Source organism: Plutella xylostella, chromosome 2 (genome assembly GCF_932276165.1).
Source record: "Plutella xylostella chromosome 2, ilPluXylo3.1, whole genome shotgun sequence".
Classification (NCBI taxonomy): Eukaryota; Metazoa; Arthropoda; class Insecta; order Lepidoptera; family Plutellidae; genus Plutella; species Plutella xylostella.
In genome coordinates this window covers 543,759-567,689 of record NC_063982.1, presented here as the reverse complement: position 1 = coordinate 567,689, position 23,931 = coordinate 543,759, and the positions used below count along the sequence as shown (strand labels likewise).

Here is a 23,931-nt window from a genome sequence, read left to right as displayed (position 1 = left end):
AAGACCGACACTGGCAACACCGTTTCATCAGTGCCCGAAATTCTGGGAGAAATTGAGAGATTCTACGGACAGTTATACACCACAACACAAAACCCTATTACCAGCGGTGCTCACGACAGCCGAGCGCCACTCACCCGACACTATACCGAAGATATTCCGGACGTCAGTCTAGACGAGATTAGTATAGCTCTCAAACAGCTAAAAAACAACAAAGCTCCGGGAGATGATGGAATAACGACAGAACTTCTGAAAGCCGGCGGTAGACCGATTTTAATAGCACTTCGGAGGCTGTTTAATTCCGTCATACTCGAAGGCACAAGCCCGGAGGCATGGAGCAGAAGTGTAGTGACTTTGTTCTTCAAGAAAGGCAACAAAGCCCTATTGAAGAATTATAGACCCATTGCACTTCTGAGCCATGTGTACAAGCTGTTTTCGAGAGTTATTACGAATCGTCTCGAGCAAAGACTCGACGACTTCCAGCCACCCGAACAAGCCGGGTTCCGAAAAGGCTATAGTACCATAGATCATATACACACGCTTCGGCAGGTTATACAGAAGACCGAGGAGTATAATCTACCTTTGTGTCTAGCGTTTGTGGACTATGAGAAAGCCTTTGATTCTATTGAGCTCTGGGCGATGCTTCAATCCCTTCAGCGGTGCCGTAAGCACTTATAGTCATTGCTATACAGAATGTTGCATAAAGAGTTTACTAAGCCGAATCCTATATGTGCAGCATGTTATATCTAAGCCCGGAAAAAAACAGAATGTCAAAATTGGCGGAAAAAAAGACATTCTCCATAGTAAAAAAGTCACGTGACCAACAAAGGGGTTGGGTTTCGGCTTAGTATGCCCCTTTTGCAATACCTTGTATAAGGGCCCTCTTGGTAGGCCTTGTCCAATATTTACTTTTTAATTTTTATGTATAAAATCCCTAAATGTATGAACCAAAAGTTGAAAGTTGATCATATGATCAACCTTTTGACACGCGCAATTCTTACACTTGGGGAATCTAGTGTCATATACGTCTGTGGCATATAATACCTACTGTTTCTCTCTCCCAGAGTGCGGCAACAACCACATGTCGAGCAAAGACTCGGGCATCAGTCAGATGTCAGACGTCACGCTCTCGAATAGAGGATTCAACGGAGTGCCCAACGGACATTATCATGCGTAAGTTATACGTTTTCTTCAGGCCTTCATTCAGAAATACAACAAATCACAATTATTATGATCTCTCTTTTCACAACTTACTTGTAATGAACCATATCGCACTAATATTAATCATGAAAAGTGTGTATAGGCTAGGAAAAGAAAAAAATAGATTTTTGATTTACTAACTTTTATTGCACTAGTTAGAAGATAAACATATCAAAAGACCTCACCCTTAGCCTTTGACCTAGGGGAGAGGGGGCGGTTCGAACGTCCCATTTTTTGAACTTTGCATATATCTCAGTAACCCAGCGTCCTAGCGAGACGAAACCTTCTATAAAATCGAAGCAGATTCTATTTCCTACAACTTATATATAGTAAATAAATGGTGATTCCTTGCAGCGAGCCGGTGGCGCGCGCCGCGTCCGCCGACAGCTCGGAGGGCGCGAGCACCAAGGAGTCCTCGCCCACGCACCAGCGCCACGACTACGCGCACCAGTGAGTACCATCATCATCATCAGCTTACATGACGGATGAACGGCCTTTGATAAACAATTCAAACAAGATGTTGTGTTACACTCACAAACAAACCTAAATACTGTCCACATTTTGTTTTTTGTCAAACCACAAACAACGTTTACAGTTCAAGTTCAACCTAAAATGACCAATGAATAAAATCGTAAAACACGTCACGTGGCTGGCAACAAAACTACTGTTAAGCTCACAGCACACATAAACGTAACGAATCGCCTTTGACCTCGACATCAACAAGGCGTTCGCGAGCTTGTCCCGAGGCAAAAGGCGATCCGTTTACATTACGTTCGAGTGTGCTGTCACCTTATATCTCACTGACCGCTATGTACAACATAAATTCAATGATAAAGTTGTAATATTTATTTTTATTTTGTTTATTCCAGTGAATTCAACTCAAACGTGGGTCGGGATAAACTTCGGCCGTACGAGACTGACGAAAACGGATATATTATTACTAAGTGTAAGTACCTATCGCAGCACAATAATAAAACATAGATCGCAATAACAAGAAACAAATCGTACTAATGTAGTGAAAGTTTGTGAGTATGTGTGTATGTTTGTTACTTCTTCACGTCAAAACGGCTGAACCGATTTTAATATAATTTGGTACAGAGTTAGCTGACACCCTGGATTAACAAATAGGCTACTTTTTATCCCGGAATTCCCACGGGAAAACTTATTAAGCCGAAGTGAAGCTCGCGGGAACAGCTAGTTTAGCTATACGTCACCAATAAGCTAAACTAACCGATTACATTTATTAATTCACTGACTCATCCACAGGCGGCCTCCGCGAGCCAGAAGTTCTAGAAGCGCTATGCAAGTTGGACGTGAACCAAGAACCTCCGGAGCAGTGGGAGCGACTCTTACTCGCCACGCACGAGGTACTCAAGTACGGGGACTGCCGCCTGCCGCAGGAGTACTTCAAGTGAGTTATGACTGTAAAATGTGTCGGTATGGATTTTCGGATAGATGCAGATTCTCGCTTTCTGAGGCTAGATGATTGAATTAGTTTTCATAAAAGGTAGATTTTTATCAATGATCTAAAATAGAAGTATGGGGACTGCAGGCTGTCACAGGAGTACTTCAAGTGAGTGTGGGGTGACGAGTGTGAAATATGTCGGTGTGTATTCTCTGTTAGTTACGGGACTTACGGGTTTTTGCGTTACGTGACTATAGGATAGTATAATGTTTCGATATCTAAGTCTAAATTCATATATAAAGGGTTTTTATCAGTGATCTAGCCACTGGACTGCTGAGAACCATCACAACTATTTTGAGTATAACGAGTGTAAAATCTATCGTTTTAAATTTACAATACATTATATAACTTAATTGAAAAACACACAACATAAATTATATTACGTTACAAAGAAAAGTAAGCACAATAGACGGCCTTATCGCTATAAGCGATCTCTTCCAGGATTTACAGATACCTAGTTACAATTTTTTGCTTATGTTTTCTAATGTTTTTTTCTTGTGTTTAACCAACAACATCGTTGTTTCAGGAACATAGTGCGCGTGGCTCTAGCAGCTCTCAGCAACGAGGAGTGCTCCGCGGACAAGGAGAACTCGGAGACCGGCTCCAATGCCAACCAGTCCTCAGGTATGTACATAATCACTAATAAATTATGTGTAAAAAGTACCAGGAAAAGATCAACAAAATCTCATACCATTAGTATGCTTTCTGAAGGAGCATACTTTGAAGGTGATAAAATTAATTTGGATGAATAACAAAGAAATATAAGTATGAAAACATCGATTTTCCGATCCGAAGGTGAACTGTTGTCTTTAGGTAAAGTGTTGCCAAGCGGCGGCGGCGTAGCGGGCGCACACAAGCTGTTAGGTTGCAAATGCACCGAACAGTTCAACTAAACCTTAGATAATAGCGCACAAACATAAATACATACATACAAGTCAAACAGATTACGTAAGGACGTAATCTGTTACCGGTAAAAAATACTAATTATTCTTCAGCTTGTTGTTGTTGTTGGTTGTTACGTACACCCCAACCGATTGTATTGAATGATTGAAATGATCTTGGCAAACCTAGTCCTATAGCTCTAATGTTGGACACCAGCACGCACAGACAAATTTTATCATTGATTTTGTATTCATAACAACAACTTTCACACCCAGGTTGGAACACGGCGAGCGAGCGCGCGGCCGCCGAAGCAGTCCGCGTGCTAATCTGGCTGTGCCGCCGCCCCGAGACCCGAACTCAATGGCTCGAGTACTTCGACCTGATCCTGCTGAAACTCATGAACGCATACAGCGCACTCAGCAAGGAGGTGATGCGGGCTGTGGACGCGGGGCTGCCGCATGTGGCGGATAAACACTCGGCGGAGCAGGTGTGTTAAGTGGTGATGTGGATTTGGAGGTGTGAAATGTGTGGTGAAAGATTTGAGGATGGTGTGAAATGTGTGGTGAAAGATTTGAGGGCTGTGAAAGTGTGAATTTTATTTGTTTCAGTAGGATTGACATTATGCTCTTATTTTTGTTATTATAACAATGTAGCATGTAGCTGTTAAGTATACCGAGTGTAATGTTTGTCACATGATTTGAAACACGTGTGAAATGTGTCGTATAAGATTAGCCATTGCAACTTGAACTTTTGGAAAGGCAAACAAAGCCTTCCGATCCGATACGAAATAGAAATTGCAAGAAACTCCTCTAGCACCTTTTACCCTACCAAGGCTGCCAAATGAATTTTAATATTATAAACGTGTCAATCACCACTTTCAACACCCGCTACACTTGCTTTAATATAATTTTGAAGTAACACAGTAACCTCACACCTCATTCCTTTACCTCCCACAGGTGCTGACCCTCCTAAAGCCCGTGATCCGGACCCGAGGCTACCCGATATCCCTCTGCGCGCTGAAGCTCGCCGCCGAGGTGGCCAAGGCGCGGCCGCACGAGCTGACCGACGAGACTGTCGGCTCGCTGATGCAGGGCGTGGCACAGGTGAGAAAGAAAGAAAGAAAGAAACACGCCAGGCGCAACCTACACCTATTCAACACTAAAGCCAATATTCACCAAATAAACACGAGACGCCGTAATGAGCTAGTCACTGAAATGATGAAATGAAATCGTTTATTTTGAAATGAAATGAATTGATTGGATGGCGCTATTCAATTGTATGACTAAAAGACAACTCGTCAAGTCGTTGATTGTAACGTTCGACGTCTTGACTGAACGTCATTCAGCGAAGCTGTTGAATGGGATATAGTATAGCTGATGAGTACACTGATCCACTGACAGACAGACAGACAGACACACGCGAGACAAGCTGGCCGCCGAGGTGGCCAAGGCGAGGCCGCACGAGCTCACAGACGAGACTGTCGGCTCACTGATGCAGGGCGTGGCACAGGTAGATAAATAATATGTGGGGACATCTCACACACGGCCATTCGACCCCAAACTAGGCAGAGCCTGTAATATGGGTGTTAACAAGCTGATACGTGTACACAAATAAATATAAATATGAACACCCAAGAACCCTAGAAGACCCTAGTGCAAATAAATATGAGTCACAATGAGCGGTCAGGGTCACAAACCACTATACTACACTCACGGCTCGCTGATGCAGGGCGTGGCGCAGGTAGGTACACTGATGCACTGACAGACAGACAGACACACGCGAGACAAGCTGGCCCCGAGGTGGCCACTGACAGATAGACTACAGATAGATAGACGTACTGACTACTCGACTTGTGATTTAACAAGTAGCGTAGCAGGATACATACATTCAGGTAGTATCCTGGGCGCCAACGCTAAATGCACCCATGTGTATTTTATACGAAAATTACAGTTTTATATGTAATAAAGTTTGTGTCAGTGATGCCGAAGCTCGGAAGTGTACCACAGTAATGTGTATCGTGGGATAATTCGTTCATTTTTTCACCTTTGACCTTCATAACTTTTATCAACATTGAACATGTGTAGTTACACAATAACTCAGTCAATACTCAACCGAAATGTTATAAAATCCCTATAAGTTTTCCCTTCAAATCCATTTCACCAAACAGCGCACTCACCCCTCTCTGGGCCCACAGCTGGCGGACCACCAGAACATCTTAATCTTACTTTTTGCTTTGAACACTATCGACAAGTATAATATGGAAGTTTTAATTACTGCCCTTTTCAAATCCACTTATTAAACATTGCACTCAACCCCTAAATTTCTCCCCACAGCTGGCGGACCACCAGAACTCGGCGGTGCGCAAGGCGGCCGTCTTCTGCATGGTGGCGTTCACATGTGCGCTGGGAGAGACTCGCATGAAGCCCCATCTGGCGCTGCTGTCTGTCAGCAAGTACCGACTGTTGCAGGTAATTTTAAAGTTACTTTTAAAGAAAGAATTATCAAAATCGGTCTATAAATGCCGAAGATATCGGTGAGCAACATAAAAAAACATACAGACAATTCGAGAACCTCCTCCTTTCTTCGAAGTCGGTTAAATATAGCATAAGACCTATGACACAGCTATAAAATCCATTTTATTTGTCATTGGTTAGTTTGCTTTATTTGCCAGGCATAAGTATCTGTCTCTCTTGCTGTATTTTACAAAGAATAGCAGCTGTAATTTTTTGGTACCGAGATGTTCCTCGCTTTCATGCCATAATTTTCGGCATACATACAACACTATTTTGCATAAAATAGTGAGCGTGAACTGATTCTATACCCTGCATAGGGTAAACAATAGTCCCATTCTCAAAAACAGTAAGCATGACTTTACAATCTACCTCCTCCCAACAGGTATACATAAGCAAGAACCGCAGCGAAGCCTCCAAATCCCCGGGAGGGTCGTAGCGGCGCCGCCGACGCGCGCGCACCGCCACCCGCGCCACGCAGACCGACTGAGCAGCAGCTTCATCATCGTCAGCAGAGGTGGGGTGATGAGCGGTTGAGTGTTACCCGGAGTAGTGCTGGATGTGACAGGATTAGTCAAGAGATGTGAGAGCTTAAGTCAGAGCTGTTGATATTTGTGTATTTGTGTTACTGGCTCATAGTTTCTGTTGGTTCATCATTATTATGTATTTTAGTGAATCATCATCATCGTCACTGGTGATGAGGTGATGAGGGTTACCTGGAGTACCGGATGTATAGTGCTGGAGAGATGTGAGAGTCAGTTGTTAATATTTTTGTTACTGGCTCATAGTTTGTTGTGAATCCTTATTATCACCGGTATACTATCTTGTTGGTTCTCATCATCCTCAGTGGTGATGAATGTAGCCTGAAGTACCAGATGTAGTGGGTTGTTAATCCTTTACTGACTTATAGTTTGTTTTGGTTCTTCATCATCATTGTAGTCACTGGTAATGAGGTGATGAATGTTACCTGGAGTAGTGCTGGACGTGAGAGGGTTAGTCAGCTGATACTTGTGTTACTGACTCATAGTTTGTATTGAATCATCATCATCATCACTGGTGATGAATGTTACCTGAAATAGAGCTGGAAGAGAGTGCTGTTGATCTTTGTGACTCATAATGTATGTTTGTTCATCATCATCACTTGTGTTCAAATTAAACAAGGCAGTGTGGGGATTAGTTATCTGTCGATTTTTGTGTATTAATGTTACTGACTCATATTATATTTTGTAGATTCTTCTTCATCATTATAATCATCTTAGGTGATGAATGTTATCCAAAATTGTATTGTTAAACTCAAACTCAAATGTTTTTATTCATCGTATAAATATAAAATTTTCTGATGAACGTAAATTTTTACAAACTACCCTCCGTTCGGATAAGGGGCTCTTTCTGTTAGTAGGTCATAGATCTTTTTATACTGATTTTATTGATTCATGAATGTCAACTGCTGGTAATAGGAAGGTTTATTGAGTAACTGGTGATGATGGGTTTAGTCAGGGGTGTTAATTGATTTCATCACCATCATCGAAATTTGGTGAATGGTGAATTAAGGAAATTATGAGTCAGTAATGCAATGTGGATGCAAAATTTTGCTATTATATCGATAATTATACTAAACAGAATAGGAATTGTATGTAGACTTCGTTTGTGTCTCATACAAGCCTAGGTGGTGAATGGTACTGAAAGCAAATTGGCTAAAAAACATTTGTATAATTGATTTACTGTCAGTTTATAGAGGATTTGATATTTTGTAAAATTTTGCATCCATCCAACAGCTGTGGGCCTTATTGTATTTCGGACTTTAGTTCTTTTGAATTAAGATCTAATTGTGTTTAACAATCCACACTTTTATAATGATGTGATGGAAAACTTAATGCTTTTGCTTTTATGTAACATGTGATATATATTTTATTCTTTACATGGGTGTTAAAAATGTTATAATAGGTTTACAAATATAATTATGTTAACAAAATTATGTAAAGAATAAATTATTACCGTGTATTTGTTATTTATAGTGACCATGCTACATGCAAGAGCTGAACCCAGACATTTACGGAAATGACCGGGTCGTCGGCATGTCAGCGACATTTGTTTACTTCATGTAAATAATCCTTTGAAAAGACATAATGTTATATATTTTTTTGACACAAGGCACTGAAAAGATCTCTTGGGAAAAGGTTAAGCGCGCGTCGATAAAAAGAAAGGTTGGATAAGAATAAGTATTTTTGATGTGAAATTCTGTTTGATTGTCTAATTATAAGCTTTTAGGCTGTAAAAAATTAAGATGTTAATCGCGATTTCAGTCAAAGATGGTGTGTAAATGTTAAAGTATTAGTCTTGTACATCGGCTGTCGTAGCTTTCCCTATTGTCTGTGAAATTCGTGGCTATCTATCTCGCTCGGGCACAATGAAGGAAGCTTGTAAAGTCGCGATTTTTCTCAAAATCTCTTTGTAATAGGGCGTTTTTGTATAAAACCTAGCGGTAGTGTTGTCGTTTCATACAGACCTAGCCATGTTTTGGAATGTACGGTTTTTCTCTTCGACTGCAACATCTGTTTGCACTAGAATTTATGGTTCTATTCTCACAAAGGATGATGCTTTTTTACAATAGTTAAAATACATTATTTTTACTTTAATGTTATAAAAGTATAAATATCTATTCTATTGTATATTGTATTTATTATTCGGGGTATTTCAGTGCCTACACAAAGCTTACACAATGTTTCTTGTAAATTAACCATTAATGTAATGTAATTAACTATTGATTCCTCATATTTACCCAAAAATATCATTAATGATAAAGATAAACAAACATACAACAACAAAAAATCAGAAAATACGATAATACTATACAAAACAAAGAATAACACAATAGGTTGCTGTCCAGAGCGTCAAAAAGGCACCAGCTCAGCATATGCTGTAGACAATAAGGCCACAGGCTGATTTTCAGCTGGCCCTTACAAGGTGACCTCGTTACAATGTTCGACTTTACCATTTTGTCTCGATAAATAATATTTATAATTTTTCATGAGTTCACTTGTCATAATAATACATAATTCCATTATGTACAATTCGTGATTATATAATAAGATGCCGAAGGTTCTGCTTCTACTTCTAGGTACATACTATTATGTTTTTAAAACATACTATTTTAGTTCTAATTTCTCACACCATTCGCTTTAATGGCGCTACCGTCGCTTTAAGCTAGTCTTTCTGATTTCATTAGTTCTATTTATTGTTTCTCGTCTTGAAAATTATGGGTTCTATAATCTTTCTGTTTTTTTAGATTATGGAAGGCAGATTTTTTTAAAATTTATTGTAACACTTATTTACTTTTACGTAAAGTTTTATAAATCAGCCAATCATGATCAGATTTCTGAAGAGCCTAAAATTAAGCCAAAATAAGTGTGTAAAAGATAAACTGGTCGTATTTTAAAATATCTTTGATACAACGTCATTACTCTTTGTGATTTTCAGTGTGACCAGTTTATATGATATGCAGTCTTAATGCCAATATCTCCATAGTCGGTTATCTAACCGACCAGGGTTGGTTAATCAATTATACGTCATCTCCATATAAAATTCTTGACAGATGTGTTAAAAGTCAACCACTAATACCTGGTTATGCTCTAACCGACTATGGAGAAATTGGGACTTATCCTGGGTTTACTGGGTTAACTTTACAACGGGTAAAAGATGAAGGATTATTTCTTTGGAATCTATTTACTCTTGGCCTTTTCATCACTCAGCTACTAGCTACTACTACCTTCTGGCTAGTAGTAGCTCCGAATTTTAATATTTTTCATAGACTTTCATGTTAGTATTAGGTTGCTTGGGTCCAGAAATCTAGAGTTTTTTTCATCTGAATTTCCTTTTTAAATGATGTATTAATTGAAATTTAGTCGGTTAGTGCATAGCTATTTTCTACCATTTATAAATTGGTGCGATATTATTCTTTATGTATTTATAGTTTTAGTTTCTAATCATGCTTTCGACTTTTTTATGCTTAAATAGTAAAAAATGTACAATATTTATGATTTCTGAGTGATTGTTAGGCGTTTGTTGTGTATTTGTGTAGATAGATGGCGTTGTGTTGTGCCTTTATGCCAAAAACTCCGTTTAACATTAGCGAGAAGTCTTACCCTTTCATACTATGAACTGTCAGATTAACAAGGGCTTGTAAGCGTCACGTGATAATCGAATTTGGACTGTCTGACCAACACTAAAGAGTTGACTAGACTTGGAATATCACCAAACTGACAGTTCATTCTATGAATTCGGGAATTGAAGTTGACAGCTGTCAAAAATTCACAGTTGATTTTAAGACAACTGTCAAAAAGTTGTGGAGGTTATATTTGATTGTAATCGTTACGTTTTACCCAATTCGATTGTGAATTTGTGAAAACTTTTGTACATTAAAAAAATACTCTATAATTAAAAAAGTTTATATTGCTTTGTTGTTGACTTTTGATGGCTTCGAAACCGGACAATTGTTTCATAGTTAACGCTGTAGCTAGCATGTCTGTTTATTTCATCTAAATTTGACTAATTCTTAATTTACAGCTTCCAATTTTGTAGAAAAATACAATAGTATCAACATAATATAAAGTAGCATTCAGAAAATATCTTTATATTATTTTAACAGTAACCTGCTTTAGACAATGTAGTGGAACAAAATTTGTGTACTGTTTGTGTCATTGTCATAACATCATTTATAAAAAAAATGTATGTACCCTCATGTTATTTTTTACACACAAATGCAGAAATATAGTTATAAATCTGTACCTACATTATATTTCCAACATAAGAGAGCGGAAAATGTGAGAATGTACATAAATAGGAGATTACTGCAAAGCTTATGTATATCTTTTCACAATAATGTAACCTTGAATCTCGTTTTTATAACACAAAAATGACACCATCTTATTTATCTTGCTTCTCATTATTATATTATAACAATAAAAAATGCTTAAAAAATAGTCAGATAATGGCCATTGATAGGGAAAAATATTTTTGTTTTTACATGAATATGGGTGGTAATTTTTTTCTTTTTCTGTACACCAAATCTTGTTAACTTTTAGTTCTAGAGTCAATTTTCTGTCTATAGGTACATTGTCTGTCTGAGAAATCATATTTTAAGTATTTGTCATGTGTAAATCGGAAATATTCGCTAACATTCCTTTTCGAAATTTGTTTTTTTGGTTACTAAAGTTTTATGTAAAAACTCTTAATTTTTTTATTGAATAAAATCTTGGAGTGAAGGATTTTTAATACTTAAAGTATGATGTATGATTAAAAATTACTTTGTCTAAGAACATCAAGCAAAATTGAGGTTTTTGGTAGCCATTTTGATTTTTAATTTAAAATGTTTAAAAAAACTGCATTTATATTATTTAAAAAAGCTTTTGATTGAGTGCGAGTGCTATCGTGTCAAATGTACCCGTAACGTTTATTGTATTAAATTAATGATTAATATGATTAAATTAATTAATGTACGATAGTTATGAATAAAAATGATTTTTAAGCCTTTACACTTATTTGTTTTTTTATTAGATGTAAATGTAATATAGTCTATTTTTAAATAAAGGAGTTTTGAGTATAGCTCTCTCACATTTCCGATATTGACAAAGTGAGATGGCTCATTAAAAAAACTATATTTTTATAATTAGGTACCTGTTATATTTTAACCCCCTTATTCATAGAGAAGTTACAGAACGTTTTAACTAATAAACTGTTTTGTCCCTCTCTGTCAAAAAGCAAATTGTTCTTTGTCGGAGAGGGACAAAACAGTTTATTAGTTAAAACGTATTTTAACTTTTCTATGAATAAGGGGGTAAATCTATTCGTTCGATAGAGTCCTTTGCGAATAATAATTGTATTGTTTCACATTACAGTGCAATATGTGAAAGCAGACCTACATGATGGAACCTACCTTTTAATTTCAGTTATGTTATCATTTCTGTTACATCTTTTTGGTATCGTAATGAATGGTACCTATGGAGCGGTGGTAGCTCAGTCGGGTAAGCGCCCGCTTCTCACGCCAGAGATGCGGGTTCGATCCCGGCGCTGACATGTACCAATGAGTTCTTTTAACTTAAGTACAATGTATACCATCGCTCTTACGGTGAAGGAAAACATCGTGAGGAAACCTGCATATCTAGATCTAGCACATCTAGATATGTGAACCCACCAACCCGCAGTGGACCAGCGTGGTGTGGAAATGGTCCAAGCTTAGGAAGGCAGTTTAGACCTTGGGGATATGCACAAAGGTTCCATTTGAGAGAGCCAGGTGCAGGTACTTACACCCCCACAGAGAATAGAATAGAATAGAATAGAATGGTACCTACGAATTCTTATGCGTATGAGTAATAAATATTTTTACACGTACAAGTGCATGTAAGAAAGACATTTGTGCACATATTTGCACAGATACAAGATGAGGGTACTTACGGTTCTCGAAATCTTAACTTAATTAGGTTAAGTATTTCTGCATAATATTATGTCTAAGTAGCTAGGACAGAAAGTACATAGGTAACTTCTACCTCTTAAGTTAATGTAGGTAGGTAAATACAACATAAAACAATGTATTTTGTGGGCACAATATCTATTATCCGTACTTATTGCTATTTTATCCAATCAATGCGTCATATTGGTTTAACGCAAATACATTATAACACATAATGAATAACAATTATACAGCCCCTATTAATTACAAAGTTAGAGCAAACACATAAATTACTTAAGTACCAGCGTCAGAATTTACCTTTGTGTTTCACTACAGCATCTGTGCAAATAAAGTATTCTTCACACGTATTAAAGTTATGGAATACGGCACATTTTGAAAACATGATCGCCAACCTTGGCTGAGTAGTTGTTTTTGTGAAGTTACAGTGAGAAGTCGTTTTGCGATTTTGGAACCAGCGAAAATGATCTATTTTTATCTGTTGGCTTTAATAGCCACGGTGGGTCTGGCCTGTAAGTTTATTTATTATTTTTTCCTTAACTATACCACAACCTTTTTGATTGAGTAGGTAGATACGTAGATACATAGTCAAATTAGCGTGGATCGCTGATTGGTCAAAAAAAATTATTACGTTCAGTGCCAATTTCTCCATAGACCGACAGGGATTGATTTATAAATTAAACGTCATCTCCATATAAAATTCATGACAGATGTATCAAAAGTCAAGCAATAATCCCTGGTTACGCTCTAACCCACCATGGCGAAATTGGCACTTAGTGTCTAGCTAGACTCTAGCTTAACAATCTAGCTAATTTAGGTAACCTGCTACTTATTGTATCTCTCCATATCTGCCTTTACTATAATAATAAAAGAATCCATCAATACGGTCGACATCATCATCATCATCATCATTTGGACTGCAACAGAGATTAAACCTTCAGGAGATTAGTCTATCCACTCAAGTACAAAGTGTAGTTCCTCCATAAATAGGACATTTGGAGACATAGTTAACTTAACCACAATAATAAATAAATCTACTTAGGTACTTATAAGCGTCCTCCAACCCGCACTAGGCCAGCGTGGTGGACTAGGCCTAAAAACCCTTCCTTCATTGGAAGGAGACCCGTGCCCCAACAGTGGGGACGTGATGGGTCGTGATGATGGCTTATCAGCAGCTGCTACTTACACATAAGTATAGTTACTATAGGTGCAATACGTCACTACTTCCAGCCCCGCCGAAATCTGCAATCCAGCGTCCCTGCTACCCCGGCGACCTCGCGTGCGTCAGAGACAACCTCAAAGCCAACTCCAGATGCAACGCCAACGTCCGGGGGTCCATACCCTCGGCATACAACGTGCCGTATTACAGATTCGAAACCCCCTACTTCAAGTCTTCGTATGTGGAGAAGAATCTCATTATCAGGAATCATAATCGCTGCGAGCTTATTGATTTCTTGTAAGTATTTTATTGTTATACGGTAGTACTTACACATTTTAGTGTCCTAGCGTGTGAAGGTAGATAGTTAGTATATATTAGTATGGAAGCGAAGCAAATCTCTAAGAAATCCTACATCGCTCATACGAAGTTTCTCACCTACACTGTAATAAATACCAAGCCCCAACGCTCACCGTTGGGAAGCTGCCCGCCAGGTCACACCACCCGGCCTGGTCGGAGGATCCTCCCTTTGCCATGGGGATGCACCACCACCCTCCTGCATCTCCATATACCTATCCAAGACCCTCAAGATAAGTCTGCTTTTCTTCCATGATCCACATCTACCTACCTAACTAGGTACAATAAAAATAGAGACTAAATCTGGAAAGTCAGTTGGCCACGATAGATATATTATATTCTACAGGGTAAGTAGGTATATGCCATTGTCTGTCTATATTCTAAATCTAATCAGGCCACTGACCGGATAGCGTAGTGGTCAATGACATTCTTTTGTGTTAAAGAAACAAGAGATTTGACTCAGTTTAAATGCTTATTGTTGGCAGTTAGGTAAGTTAGATACTTACTATCGAATCGATAGGATCGATCCACCTGCCAGTTGTGAAGTTTAAGTTTCGCGTTTCAACATAAAGCTTAAAGGCATGGGTCTTATTCATTCTAGTTAGTCTCCAATTTTATTCGCAAGCTTATAACCGCTGGCTACACTCCAGCTAGTAAGCAAGCAAGCAGCCTCACCTATGTAAAGAGGTGAAACGATGTTGCTCGCCCGCTCAGACTAACTTGACTAACTTCTCGTTTAAGAAGTGTTCCTTGCTTCTTCTTATAGTGCCTCTCCATCATTGGAGGTTGGCAGTCAGCTCTTTGCAGCGCTCTCTATTCCTTGCTTGGACTTGAAATAATCATAGTTATTGTTCCGAGGATTAGCCTCTATCACTCGACATTCCTTTGCATTTTCGATGAATAAAAAAGTGTTGCCAACACAACAGCACCTAGATTACCCTAAAATTATTTGCGACGGTTTGTTTCAGTTTCAATACGGCAACGGATAAGGCTGTGATCGCCGTGGACTGTGTAGACATGAACTTCGAGTCCGACCGTACGCTGCTGCAGCACGAGTCTTACAAGGAAGACCGGGTCTACAACTACCACATCAATGGAACTTACCGTGAGTTTAATTACAATTAACGGTTTTAATCCTAACTAATATTATAAATGCGAAAGTAACTGTGTCTGTCTGTCTGTCTGTTACTCTTTCACGCCAAAACTACTGAACAGATTTGAATGAAATTTGGTATACATACGGTCTAGACCCTGGGAAAGAACATAGGCTACTTTTTATCCCGGAATTCCCACGAGAAAACTTTTTAACCCTTTACTTCATACGAAGCCATAAATGGCTCTTGGAATTTAATATTTTATTCTACCCAAACAAAAAAAAATATTTAAAAAATGATATCGCTATACTTTTAGTCACTTCTTTGTTTATATAAACATATTTTTTTTGTCCATGGTATGTGTCATCAGCGAATATAATCGCAACTTATCCCAGGTGCAATGATTGCTTTCTGTGAATGTGATTTTTCTGAAACTTTGAAATTCTGCAAAAAATATAAAAAGTACGTTGTTGGTAGTAAAAAAAATGTTTTCCTTTTGTGCATACCTTATATTTTCTGGAACTTGTCAATTAATTAATTATTATTAGTTTTATATATCTTATTTTCTCAATTATCTGAGAAAGCCATTTCTGGCTTCCTATGCGTTGAGGCTATAATATGTATGCCAGAAATGGCTTCCTATGCACTCGTACATACTAACTAGATTTTTAACCTATCTTTTCAGAACAAATTCTTCGCTTATTTATACCTGAAAAAATACAATACCTGATGTTGACTCCTTACGTAATTTCACTAATGACTTATTTTACAAATTTTAAAATTTACTAATTAACTAAATTTACTTGTATTATTTAAATATACATATGTCGGAAGCGGGGGTGGAGCAGGTGCACGTTCCTGGGGTGGCTGGGTGTCAGGATTGTCCGACATCATGTTTCGTAGGCGTAGGAATGGCGATTATAAGAAAAGACACTTTAAATAATCACTTCGTTTAGTTATCGCACAGTTACACAACACAATAACACTTAGCAATCACACAGCAAGCCAAAACACAGAAAGGGTAACGTAATGTCACTAAGTAAGAGAAACGCGGGACAGTTTCTAGACGTGTGCGCAGAACGACGGTCAAGTACAGACTGACTCGACTCTACGTCGTCCCCCACTATCTAGACTCCGTCGAGCGCCACTAGAGGCGCTGGCGTTCCCATTGTCACTTGTTTTGCAGAGACTCCGCTAGGTGGCGCGACAGTTGACGTCCGTTTCCGACACGGCCATCCTGCTGGCACACGCCCTCGTGTGTCATTCTGTGAAAGAAACATTTTCTGAGAGTAACCCGCTCGGCCAATCTTCCTGACATTTAAAAAAAAAACAAACTAAAAGTCTCTCTCTGTCTCTGTCATCTCTCATCTTTCATGAAAACTCATAAGTCAGAATCAAACTTAATTCAATCAGCAGTATCAGCACTAACACAAATTTACACACAGACACAACTAGTACACGTCAAATCTTATGTACCTAGGTAACTTTCATCAGTTTGCCATGTACCAATCACAAACAAAAATATCATCAAAATGAGTTATTCTGATACACCATTCGAGTAATCACCTATCACCACGGTTAATCCAAACCGAACTCAAAGACGCACCTCCACCTCATGTGGATTGCACGCGTGTATCACACGCTACGGTCACACAAGACCACGGTTAATCCAAACCGAACTGAAAGACGCACCTCCACCTCATGTGGATTGCACGCGTGTATCACACGCTACGGTCACACAAGACCACGGTTAATCCAAACCGAACTGAAAGACGCACCTCCACCTCATGTGGATTGCACGCGTGTATCACACGCTACGGTCACACAAGACCACGACTACAACCAGAGCCTTACACGAGCACGAGCTCTACATCCACTCTCTCTCTTACCTCGGTTCAGCTACTGGTTAAGTCGAATTAATACGGTCGATAGTAACCACTCGAATCCACCCAAACTCAATCTTCATAATTCTCTACATAGTCTACATCATCGTCAATACTGATTGGTACATCGCTCGCTGGCATCTTTCTTAACCTATCGTGAGCATATTTGTAAGTTCGTTTTGAATTTAAAGCCTTTAGTCGATAACGATCACTATCTAAGACCTCGATTACATTAAAAGGACCCTTAAATTTTGCATCTAGTTTAGTTTGATTTCGCTCTTCATTTTCTAGCAAAACAAAATCACCAATCTCAAAATTCACTACTTTGGCCTTAGTTCTATCAAAATGAGTCTTATCATAGTCAGCACTCCTCTGAATATTCTCTGACGCAGTTTCGCGAACGCTTTCAATATTGACTTCGTTATCAACCTCACTACACATCAACGACAACGGTCTTGCGACTTACCGATAAGTAACTCCAGTGGTGAAGCCTTTGTAACGCGGTTCAAGGTACAATTAATTGCAAGTTGTACTTCACCTAGCTAGAGCATCTTGCCATGATTTGTTGCCACTGGTCGCTACTGCAATCAAAATCGATGCGGCGTTTGTCTGCCAACGCTGCGACACGGCCATCATGCCATCTCACACGTCCTCGTGTGAGTTATCTGGAAAGAAAGAAAAACAACCGCAGTAACTGAATTTTACTCGGCCAGTCCTGACCTAGTCAGGGAAGAAAGCAGTGGGCTGATGAACTCTGCATTCATCACACTGATGAACTATGAATTTTTTAACTTGAACAGTATCAGACAAAACAAATCAATACTCGAAAGCTAATCCACTATCTTTAACTCTGTACTAAAGAAAAACACGGATCAGGATCTGATTACCAATGGTCCTTGCTCACTTGTCCGGCAACCTTCATCCGGTTACCCAAGTACTCATCACGAATGCACACCTCCATCCGGTGTCATTCCAGTGCCTCCATCCGGCACTCACTAACACTTCCATCCAGTGTTAGTCTGCTACTACCACTTCCATCCACTGGCATTAAACAATTGAGCAAGACACACCACAGAAACACACAATTCAATCGATTGCTTCATCATTACTTAGCATAAAAAAGATCATGATTAAAAATAGGGAATCAACTTTCGGAGATTTACCTAATGAGGTCATGGACGCATGTTCATAACCCTACTTAACTTAAGCTCAGGATTTTGATCAACCTCCATGTCATAACCTTTTTTTTTTTTAAAGTCAACAGGTCTGGCAACCCGACAGATTAACAGTTCCAGGACTCGAACCTCGAAAATAATTCCACAGTACCGGTCACACTAACGTCATTCACGTAATGAAACATATAGCCTCTAAACTTTGAAACTACAGTCATAGTTTAAACGAAAACAGCTCACCAGATTAATGCAACATCCCAGCAGGCGCGCTCACTACGCATAGATCGACCCTCTTCTCCTTGGCTGCACCGGATCCACTCGCTCCTCCACTGGCAGCATCCTGGTCCTGTCTGCGACACTTTGGGCAGCTGGATGCGTAGTGTCCCTGGCCCTGGCGGTGGAAGCAAGTGACCGCAGGCTTCGCTGTAGATGGAGGCGGCATCGTCTTGAAATTGTCGCTTGGTTGGGAAGGGGAACGCTCTTCTGGTCTCCTCCAACTACGTCTTCTTTGTAGGTATAACGTGGACTTGTGCCATAATTTCTCACAGTAGTTGCACTTTATGGAAACGGAGGCACTATAGCTGCGCATTTTCTTGCTATCGGGGTAGTCCTCGCTATTAGCTACTTTCCGTCTTAGAAACGAAACAGCCTTGAGTTTTTGCTGAAGCTGGTTGCGCGTAGTCACTTCTGTAGTGAAAGCCAGTCGTTGGACACGTCGGTCAAATCGGGAAACATGTGCCAACACTGTAGCCAAAGCAAGCTGTTCGGTATTCATATTCTTCCAGCGTGACATTATTGCAGTCATCAGCGAGGCAGCCTAAGTAGCAAGTTTTCTTTAGGTTTACTGTCACTCAAATTAATTAGGAACGAAAGCTGTATCTCTGGGCACTCGTACCTTTCAGAGCACAACTCAAGGCAACCATAAGCCGTGCGCCTTGCAGATTCTCGTCGTTAACGCACAGGTCCGCAGTCGACATCCAAGAACGTGCGTCGACATCGGATTTACTGGGATTGAAATCGGGTAACCTCAGCTCGGTCGACGACGACGGTGTCTTCATAGCTCGAACAAGCGTCAGGAAATTCCGATTCTGTTGTTCTAGAAGCTTCTGCCATTTTTCGTCGTTCGTGTCGTGGTGTGAAGCACGTGGGGTGGCGTCTTCTGATCTCACTTCTGATGTCGGAAGCGGGGGTGGAGCAGGTTCGGCACGTTCCTGGGGTGGCTGGGTGTCAGGATTGTCCGACATCATGTTTCGTAGGCGTAGGAATGGCGATTATAAGAAAAGACACTTTAAATAATCACTTCGTTTAATTATCGCACAGTTACACAACACAATAACACTTAGCAATCACACAGCAAGCCAAAACACAGAAAGGGTAACGTAATGTCACTAAGTAAGAGAAACGCGGGACAGTTTCTAGACGTGTGCGCAGAACGACGGTCAAGTACAGACTGACTCGACTCTACGTCGTCCCCCACTATCTAGACTCCGTCGAGCGCCACTAGAGGCGCTGGCGTTCCCATTGTCACTTGTTTTGCAGAGACTCCGCTAGGTGGCGCGACAGTTGACGTCCGTTTCCGACACATATATGTTCTGATTTAATAATAATTTGTCACTGATAAATTGCTGATCCGAAAAAAGAGCTGTAATAAAGCAATTCAGGAATTGTGATAGTATTTATTTGCCTCCTGCAGTAGTCCAGCTACCATATGCCAGGATAGATGGCAAGGGAGACTCCTGGATGTTATCAAATGCTAGCAGAACAGACAATCTTACAGGTAGACACGAATCTCCTGGACCATCCCAAAAAAACGTTAAACTGTACCTGTAGAGATGAGGACCTGCTTTAGCTGTGTTTGAATTTGATAGAAACAAACAGAATTAACCATTTTTCAATCCAATTATGAAAAGTTTATAGTTTTGGTATGTCTAATCAGAAAATTAATTATATGAAATATTTTCACAAAAACTGATATCTGTCTATGTAGTGCATGGGAAGCCATAAATGGCATAGATATACCAAGTACCAGTGCATACGAAGCCATTTCTGGCTCCTAATTTTTTTTTCTAAAATAAAGTAGCTAAATTTTTTTTTTACTTAAAAATGTTGTTATTATCCCTTATTAAACGATATTCAAGTAAAAAATATTTTTTATCTTAATCCCTTCATAATTCATGCAGTAGAGGGTTAAGGCGAAGCGAAGCGCGCGGGGACCGCTAGTTAAATATAATGACAAACCAACGTCTTGCTGGGTAGGGTTCGATCACGTCTACCATTAGTACATTGTAAATAATTGATGAATCTTAAAATGATTATTTATACTCTCATAATTAAGACTCTTTTAGTACTAAAGTACATAGTCAGTACCTAGTTGTAGTAAAGTGTTTTTGTTTTTTATTTCAGCCATCCTACGCCTGACGACTACGATCGATAATGCTAACGATATCGACTTCTGCAAAGAATTCACTTACACAGAAGTTCCCATCTTGCCCGTCTTCCATATTGATCCTAAAGGTAAATATGTAGTTATATCTTATTCAAATACATACCTACTTAAATGAAGTAGTTAATTTTATTCACTCATTTTGTTATATTTTTCAGATAAACCAACGCAAAACTTCTTGACGCGGGAACTTTCTGAACTCATTATATACGAGACAGAAACCTTTGCGTACCGAGGACAAGAAATCATGAGTCTGTTCGTGCAATCTCTCATTTGTGACTTTGGTTGTAAAATTTACTAATAAAATGACTTAAATCGCTTTACTACAAAGTTATTTATTTTAATATACCTACCTAATACCTTGGAAAAATTATTGAATTTTCGTACCTACCTGTAAAAAATAAACGCATTTGTCGCAGCAAGTTTTTAGTGTTTAATTTTTTAACTAGTAGGTACTGTAAGCTTATAGTGGTATTATAACAGTTATTATTATGAGTATTGTATCGGGGTAAGTTATTTTCTTGAAATGGTATCACAAAATACATTTTTAAAGTGGCAACATTGATTGACAGTGTGAACTATGGTGGATTTGTAAAAGCGTGTGGAAGATTTTTGAATAATAAATCTGTTTAAATCGCAAGAATCATAGTTTATTTTATGAGAATAAGGCTTAGATTTATATCTCAGAAGTGGGATAGACAATTTAAGCTCACTATTTACGCTCATACTGCTGTTCTGAACAACTGGCGGAAGACAATGAGAAAATCATAATTGTTAAACTTTAACCAATATGAGCTCACGAAATAAGAAGATACCGGACACGGACCGAGATGAACGAAGCGCTTACACGCCAGATTTACCGGCGGATACCTATTACCTCCCCAATCCGGAAAATCGACGTAGCCGAAAACGAACTAGGAGTTCATCAGGTGAATCACGGCTGAGCCAGCGGCGACGATTACGCTCAAGCGACAGTCGGAAGCTGCTTGTAAGGCGTCCAAGAGGCGAAAGGCGTAGTCGAAGTCATGAACGGGACTATTCGCGAAGGAGGACCAGAAGGCATGGTCGTAGGAGGATGCATGAACACCGGCCGAGTCGAAGCCACGAACGAAGCACGAACGAGCAGCGGCGGAGCAGGCGTAGTCGCAGTGGGAGCCGGCGCAGTCGTAGCTGGCAACAGCGGAGCAGGTGCAGTCACAGTGGACACAAAGGCAGTTACGGTGGGCAGCAGCGGACCCGACGTAGCCACAGCGTGCTGCGCAGCAACCCCGGACCACAGAGAACTTCGCCACAACATCGTGACGACTGCAGCCATGGGTCTAATTTAAGTACACAACAGTTTTTAAAAGAATTAGTTAAATCATTAGATGGAAATAGGCATGAAGGTAATAAATTCCCTATGTTAGGTAATGTTATCCCGGAGTTCGATCCCATGGTCAAAGGACAAACAATACACATGTGGCTGAACAAAGTAGATGAATGCGCTAGACTATATCGCTGGGGTGACGATCAAATCATACATTACGCGTTACCCAAACTGGTAGGTGTAGCCAAGACGTGGTACCAGGCTTTGCCAACCATGTCATTCACTTGGTCGGAGTGGAAGTTAAAGCTGGTCGATTCTTTCCCTAGTAGTGATGATTATGCAGAGTTGTTGACAGAAATGCTCTCCAAACGAGTGAAATATAATGAATCTTTAGAGTTGTATTTTTATGAAAAGCTAAATTTATTAAACCGGTGCAATATAGTAGGTAAGCGTGCTGTCGACTGTCTCCTATACGGAATCGAAGATCGTTCATTAAGATTAGGTGCAAAGGCAGTTAAATGTCAAGAGCCTGAGCAAGTTTTGCAATATTTTCAATCCATTAAGCAGCAACCTCGAGATAATGATAGGCAAAAATTTGGCCAAGAAAAGAAAGCTTATGTGCAGGATACTCAATACAGTGGTTCTAAACAAACTGAAACCGGGGATTTTAGAACAAATAAAACACAATCAATACACATACCAACATGCTATAATTGTAATGAGCCAGGGCATTATAGTTTTAAATGTACAAAGCGACTGTTGAAGTGTACTGTATGTAACAGATTAGGGCATTTAACTACGAATTGTCCGAAACTTCCGGGTGGCTCGACCACTAACGTTCACAAGAGTACTGAAAAGTCTGTTATGCAGGTTGATATTGAAACTTAAAATGAAAATAAATACCTATTTTATTTCTGTGACAATGAATGGGGTTACAATTGATAGTTACATTGACTTTGGCAGTCTACCTTAATAAAATATAGTGTCGCTCGTCAGCTAGGTATAAGTTTTGTGTCCAACGATTTACCAGTAATGCGTGGTATTGATAACAACCTTGTAATGCCAATAGGATCTGCGCATGTTGCAAATTAACATTCAAGGAATCAGTGAAGTGGTTAGTGTGTACCTACATAGTTGACAACGATGTCATGAAGTATTCAATCTTAGTCGGTCATAGTTTTACAGAAAAACCAGGAATTAAAATAACAAAAACTACAGACGCAATATTTTTCGAACGTGAAGTACCTACCAAAAATAAAAAAACACTGCTGAATACAACAGAAAGAATTATACTTCCCGCACAAAAAAAAAATACTTTGGTTCTTGTTTTTTTTTCCGATTCTACTTATTCAGGTGTTATCTGTGTGAGTGGTTCCGTAAGAGGTAAACCTGAAAATGAATATTATTTGATGCCTGGAGAGTAAAGATAAAAGATAAAGATAAAATACTTTTTATTGCACACAAACAGAAACAGTATTACAAACATAAAAAGAAAATAAATAGCACAATCGGCGGCCTTATTACTAAAAGTAATCTTTTCCAGACAACCAAATTGAAAGGAAATAGAAAGAATGAAACAGGGTATCGTGTGAAAATAAGAGATATTTATAAAGCACCTACATTAATATAAAGTATAAACGATATGTAAATACCTACATAAAATAATACATAAAACCTACATAGTTAATAAATATATACCTATATATCCTATAATAATACATAAATATTAATAAAAATAAATAAATAATTGCTGGTGCATTCTAATCAGGATAAGATAAATTTAAGTAGTGCTGTCTGAGCTTGTTTAAAGTATAAAATTGACAACGGTTATTCTAGACTATTAATTATGAATCTTACAGATAAAGAAATAATATTAGAAAAGGGGTATTTTAAGGGCCTTACCACAAAAACTTAGACTGTGTTTGAAAGGTGTTTATAGCTGTCAAACGCCTACAAAATCTGTCAAATATCGTCTTAAACACTTGTTAAACAGTGTTTTAGTT

At 39.0% G+C, this 23,931-nt stretch overlaps 2 protein-coding genes across 2 annotated transcripts in view; both read left to right on the top strand.

Moving 5' to 3' along the window:
- LOC105383039 (CLIP-associating protein) overlaps window positions 1-11,585 on the top strand; it is a 50,360-nt gene extending 38,775 nt beyond the window's left edge. Inside the window, exons 30-39 of the mRNA XM_048624016.1 lie at window positions 1,062-1,170; window positions 1,552-1,647; window positions 2,067-2,143; window positions 2,464-2,608; window positions 3,189-3,286; window positions 3,820-4,031; window positions 4,501-4,647; window positions 5,878-6,012; window positions 6,440-6,571; window positions 6,757-11,585. Coding sequence (XP_048479973.1) covers window positions 1,062-1,170; window positions 1,552-1,647; window positions 2,067-2,143; window positions 2,464-2,608; window positions 3,189-3,286; window positions 3,820-4,031; window positions 4,501-4,647; window positions 5,878-6,012; window positions 6,440-6,493 — 1,073 coding nt within the window. The 3' untranslated portion in view covers window positions 6,494-6,571; window positions 6,757-11,585. The remainder of the gene's footprint in view (window positions 1-1,061; window positions 1,171-1,551; window positions 1,648-2,066; window positions 2,144-2,463; window positions 2,609-3,188; window positions 3,287-3,819; window positions 4,032-4,500; window positions 4,648-5,877; window positions 6,013-6,439; window positions 6,572-6,756) is intronic.
- Window positions 11,586-12,871: 1,286 nt separating this feature from the next.
- LOC105382270 (fibrohexamerin) lies at window positions 12,872-20,945 on the top strand. The gene is made up of 5 exons (XM_011552125.3): window positions 12,872-13,029; window positions 13,748-13,973; window positions 14,999-15,135; window positions 20,583-20,693; window positions 20,781-20,945. The coding sequence occupies exons 1-5, from the start codon at window positions 12,981-12,983 to the stop codon at window positions 20,921-20,923; spliced, it is 666 nt and encodes a 221-aa protein (XP_011550427.3). The 5' UTR covers window positions 12,872-12,980; the 3' UTR covers window positions 20,924-20,945.
- The last annotated feature ends 2,986 nt before the right edge of the window (window positions 20,946-23,931 follow it).